General features: G+C 33.3%; 1 protein-coding gene across 1 annotated transcript in view; it reads right to left on the bottom strand.

The window, feature by feature from the left end:
* The window catches only part of LOC117177452 (scavenger receptor class B member 1), a 261,744-nt gene that overhangs the window by 28,787 nt on the left and 226,876 nt on the right, over nucleotides 1–6,081 (bottom strand). Inside the window, exons 4-5 of the mRNA XM_033368152.1 lie at nucleotides 3,102–3,599; nucleotides 1,293–1,491 (exon numbers count right to left, since the gene is read on the bottom strand). Of these exons, the coding sequence (XP_033224043.1) occupies nucleotides 1,293–1,491; nucleotides 3,102–3,599 (697 nt within the window). The remainder of the gene's footprint in view (nucleotides 1–1,292; nucleotides 1,492–3,101; nucleotides 3,600–6,081) is intronic.

Below are 6,081 nucleotides of genomic sequence, written 5' to 3'. Positions count from 1 at the left end.
TCTTTTTTGAAATTTTTTAAATGCTACGCGGAGAAAAATAGATATTGAGAAACAGATATTAAAACTTTCATATTTAACCATAATATATAGATATTACGGCATAATATCTAATATCTTCTATTCAACATACAAAATATTAAAGGGCAATATCTGTTTATATTAAAAGTATAAAATGTGTTATATTAACAGTTAATATCCAAGATATTAAAGAAGCTCAATTTTATCGGAGCAAGGTCGATGACGCATGGCGTGGCGACAAAAGATTTTAACCCACTTTTGTCTATATCTTGAGCTTTCGTCGTGTTTATTGTGGTTTTTCGGATATCTATTGCACTATAAGTTTTGGTCGAAAATGGATTAAATGTTTTTGGATATGTTATAATTTTCTCAAGAAAATGAGGACTCAGGTACAGGCATCTTTCATATTAGCCTTGAACAGTGTGTTATCTGTTCAACACAAAAATCACATAATTATGCAAAAAGGCGAATGCTTGAGGATTCGGATTTTAAAAACAGGGAACTACGATATTAACATTCTTTTGCATTTTATAGAAAATGGCATGCTTTACAGGTAATTTTTGTACAATCAAAAAATATTCCTTGAATATCATAGATTTTGCCCTTTAATATCTTGGATACTGTCAGTTAAAATCTTCTTTTTGATATCTACGGATGCTCTACTTCAGTATCTAGACTTCTATCCCATAGTTAAATCGCTAAGATATTACCTATTAATATCTAGATACTCTGTGCTAACATTTATTTTTCCCCGTGTATAACGCTGATAATTATTATTTTTTGTTGTTGAGAAATTGAAATGTATTTATGAATACTATGAATATCCGTACAGACAACTTTTGAATCTTGAAAAAAAGGGGTCTCAAGAATATTCAAAATGCGCTCACTTTTTGAATTTGTATCCAAATTGGCTGGATAAAGCACTTGTCTTTTAGTTTAGGACCCTAAAAGATTTGACCCAAAAAAAGGGGGGGGGGCAATTTTACACAAATCTAATACCTTCTATAACGAGAATGTAAAAATGGTCTCAAATTTTAAAATAAATTAAAAAAAGATACACACATTCATTCACACATGCATACATAGATGCATGCATCCATACATAAGATGAACACATTCTTTAAAACCTGTTTTCCTGGTCCACAGTGTCTTGAAACGTGGACTTTCGTCAAAAACGGGTGGGTGGGGTCAAATTTCACACAAATCTGATACCTTTTTTCTGAAAATGTGAAAAATCAATCAATTCAAAACAGCATTTCTCTTGTGCAGCTTACCAAGATAAAAATGAGGAAAACTAAGAAGAACAGGTGACTCATATTGACATAATGAGACATTAAAAGTTCCTTCAGGAGCACAGGGTGGACCCCCTGGGCAGAAACATTTATTCGAGTCCAGATTTCCTGTGGACGCGAAGACATTTGTGGGTGGTGTGAACCTGTATCCTGGAATTCCACCTGAAGTAGTTACTTCTTTCTGGAAACAACAAAATAAATAAAAATAACACTTTAAAATTTCATCTTACTTCTAAAATACCTTAGCCTTCTTCAACAGGATTGAGAAAGTAATCTAACACATCGCCACCATTATGCGTTACATAAAATACATTGTTTTAAAGTCTTTTTCGGGGAATTGTTCAATTTTGTTTTATCTGCCCATGGGGTATATTAATAGAGAAATTGTCTGGTCGATTGTAATTTGAAAGGACTAAATTATGTGAACAATTTACACAACTTGAGGGGTAAATATTTCAATGCAACCTACTATGCCTTAATTTTAAAGTAATTTCCTTCTTGTTGTATTTGACATTTTTATATTAAAATCTTTCATCATTTTCTATTTTAAATCATTTCTATGATCGTAATTCCACGTTAAGATTAAATAATTCGTCATTTATTCATGATCTGTAAATGAAATTTAAGCCAGATGGATCGAGCATAAATACCCTATTATAAATGAAATTATCATACACAACTGGTTGAATGGTCATTCCCAATTTTAAATTATCATGATTAGAAAACAGGGGAATTAATTACCACATTTTACTATAATATATTTCACGGATCATTTGATGATTCCCACAAAAAGACCGCAATAAAAATGTGTTTTCATGTAGAAAGCAATCTACCTGAAGTTCTGAAAATAAGTTCAAGATTTCGAACCAATTATAAATTTTTTTATTCATTTTTATTATTGACTTTATCACAGCATATGGGCTCCATTATTTAAGTTCTCATTTCTCTGATAAAATTTGCCATAAATCGTTTTTAACGTCTTGTAACTTTTATGCTGCATATATTTTGCAGTTCCAAGATTTAATCTGAGCGTATTGTGGTAATTGTGAATAGTGTTTACGCGGCCTTGTTGTAGTTATGAAGCAGTTCTTAATTTACATTCACCCGAGTCATTTTACCGCATTAGACAATGCCTGAATGTTTACAGTGATCGTTATTCCTCAGAAGGTTCTTCAGAACTTTAATTTTTTTACCAGCCATTAACGTTTTGACAAGAAGGAAATACTTTACATAGTTCATTTTGTATAATAAATCAAAAATTTAACTAATTGTAAAAGAATATAAAAATGCTAAATAACCACTTAGTACTCAAAAAGAAATTTCCAATAATTTCACGGGTTTTGCTTGATTTTAACAACTTTTTTATATTCATTAAGTTTTGAAATTAAAACCTTGAAAGCTAAAGAAAGTAAAATTTATAATAATTTTGATAAAAAAATTATAACTTAAAAAATATATAAATTAAATAATCTGATGCGGAAGAATTTTAAATTTGAAGTGTTTAAAATTGAAAATGATAGATTTCAAAATTAAACAATTTAAAGCTCAAACTTTACAATTAAGAATTTACAAAGCACAAATTCCAAGCTTTCGAAATTTGACAATCTAGAAATCAAAAACTTTAACAATTGTACAATTCCAAAGTAAAAGCCATGAAAATTTAGAACACGCACACACATATTTTAAGCCTTAACAACTAAAATTATCAGATTCAAGCCTTGTTTATTAAATGATTTGAAAATTAGTCATGACATTTAAGCAAATTGCTGAGAGTGCATAAGTTTGACTCACTTGGAAGACCAAAGGTAGGGCTCTGCAGAGATCTTTGTCAAATACTTTGAGGACAGTATTTTTTGTAATGTGTGGAGGAAAAATGCTACCATCAGTACCCATAACACTATCACATTCCGGAGTGGTCCAGTGACCCAACCCCATCTTGCCATTCCACTTTTCGAGCATTCCATACTTAGCGATGTCACCCTGACCAGTATAGATTGTGTAATTGTCAGGCGATGTGCCATTTTTCCCGTAGAGGAGACCAAACTGATCGTATGGCAATTTTTGCTCCTTGGGCACTACGTCCTTGGCTAATTTTAATAAGGGGTCTTCGTATCCCCAGAGAAGTTGACCAACAGAAACTTCAACAAATGGTTTGATTTTCAGAATATCCATGATGGATGCCATTGCTAATCGAAGAAACCGAGCTGCATGCTTCGACTGAGTGGTCGCTGATAACATTGGTACGTTTGGTACCACTACAAGATCATCTTCTGATCCTGCTGAAAAATCCTGAAATTTGAAAAAAGTAGTGCTATTTAGAAATCATATATAAAAAAATATTTCTGTTTGGACATAATTAAAAAAGTGTTTTTAAACCAACTGGAAAAATTCTTGTATTCTTTCGGCATATAATAAAATCATCTCTGTTTGCATGTTCATCCCGCACTTATTACGACATTGCTGCGTAATATTTAAATTTTTTAAGTATATTTAGCTTATGTATGCAATGTGTACAAACATGACATTAGTAATTGTGGGCCCGGATCAAAGAACCTTTTATAACTATCTGGCGCCTAGAGTGATAAATCCGCTACTTGCGGATTGAGCGTTATATCTCTCCTTTTGAGCGACGTAAGCAGCCCTGCTGCATATATTATAATATTGGGCCTTGTAGTAGAACAATGGTGTTAGGGTATGAGGTCCAACATTATATATCAGATATCAAATGTAGACTCATGCGCAGTAAGCGCGTTCAGGAAGAGACAGAAATATAGTACTTTTTTTAGCGAGAAACATAAAATCCCAGTGGGCACAAAATGTGGCGACGTCTTTAAGACATCGTTGTGACATATTCACGACAACTTTACGAAATCCTATGTCCATGTCGTTTCGGTGCCTTTGCGATATCGTAAAGACATCGTCAGATCATATGACTTATTTACGATATCGTAAAGGCACCTTAATGACAGAGACATAGGATGTCGTAAAGTTATCGTAAACCTATCGTAGCGATGTCGTTACAACGTCGCCAAACTTTGTGCCCACTAGGATGGCGGATATATCAGCCAAAAAAAACTCTCGCTAAGTCCATATTTGTCCAATACATTTAAATAAGCTTTGGGTGCGTAGACTCCAAAGGAGAGATCACGCTCAAACCGCCACCAGCAAAACACACTTCACATTTTCCGCGTCTCTACAATGAAAAACATTTCTTTCGAATTTTGCATGATAACTAAGCTTGCTGCAAACGCAGTAGATTCGTGTTAGTTTTCTGACTCAAATTCTATCGAATTTCGTATGGCAACCTTCAATGCCAGAATAGCAAATCTGGAATAGGAGGTTCGTTCCCGAGTCATATTAAGAAAGCCCTTCACTACGCTGCCCAAAAAGTCTCGGAACCCGTACTCTCTTGGTATGACCAAGTTGGTTTGGCAAGCGATGGCCCGCCAATGCCGAATTAAGGGAACTCGTGGCCCAGGGCTGTTTAAGTGCCATAGTTTTCATAATATTAAATTTTAAACTTTTTGGATTAATTTTAAAAGCAAATTTTTATATAATTTAAAATGTCCAAATGAAACAAATTTTAAATTAACGTAAAAATGTTAAAGGCAAATTTGTTTAAAATTTAAAAAAACACAACTTGCAATTATTTTTAAAAAGAAATATACAAGAGAGTGGAGTGAAAATGATCAAATTAATCGAATCGTTTGAGCTGAGCAAAAAAAATTTGTTGGTTGACATCCGAAAAAAAGTAAAAAAAAAACTCATTTTTGAAATCGGTTAATATCTCCTGTTCCCTTCTTTTAAATGATAATTGAAAATTTTGAATATTCCAAAAAACTTCCCTATTGTTTCAAAAATGATGGCGAATTTTTTATATGTACATTTCTTGCTAATGAATAATAATAAAAAATTATAAATTAAAAAAAAGTGTTTTGCTCAATTTACAATTTTTTGAAAGTGGCCAAAAACATGTTTTTTGAATTGAGTCCAATGCACAATTGTAATATAAAATCTGACATATACGAGGTGTGTTCAAAAAATAAGGTGACTTTATGGTTTTCTCAAAAAATATTCATTTATTCCTCGATATTTATGTTGTCTCATTCAAAGTAATCCCCCTCAGATATACTACACTTGTGCCAATGCTTTTTCCAATCACCGAAGCACTTCTGATAATCATTTTGTGGTATAGCCTTGAGTTCTTTCAGCGATGCAGTTTTTATATCCTCAATCGTTGAAAATCAAAGTCCTTTCATGGGTCTCTTCCGTTTTGGGAAAAGAAAAAAGTCACTGGGGGCCAAATCCGGTGAATATCGAGGCTGAGGCATGACTGTGGTGCTGATTTTGGTCAGAAAATCTTTCACAAGCAACGATGAATGAGCAGGTGCATTATCGTGATGCAAAAGCCACGAATTGTTTTTCTAAAGTTCCAGTGAGCAAAACCTTCACATTTGACCGAATTTGACGTGCTTTTTCGGTCTTGGAGACTCAGGATGCTTCCTTCTTGGAACAGCTTGTACCAGTTATACACATTTTTCTTACTCAGAGTGGACTCACCGTATCCAACTGTCAACATTTAAAGAGTTTTAGAGCACTGGATTCCATTTCTCGCACAAAATTTAATGCAAATTCTTTGCTCCATTTTTTTTCGAAAGAAGAAAATGGTCGAGCACACCAAACCCTTCTAACCTTTTACGCCGCTGCCAGAAAAACAACACGAGCTATATAGTCAAAACTGTGAACATATGATCGTGACGAGTGTACCAAC

Source organism: Belonocnema kinseyi, chromosome 7 (genome assembly GCF_010883055.1).
Source record: "Belonocnema kinseyi isolate 2016_QV_RU_SX_M_011 chromosome 7, B_treatae_v1, whole genome shotgun sequence".
Classification (NCBI taxonomy): Eukaryota; Metazoa; Arthropoda; class Insecta; order Hymenoptera; family Cynipidae; genus Belonocnema; species Belonocnema kinseyi.
Note: the sequence above shows the minus strand (reverse complement) of the source record. Positions and strands in the feature narration are given on the sequence as shown.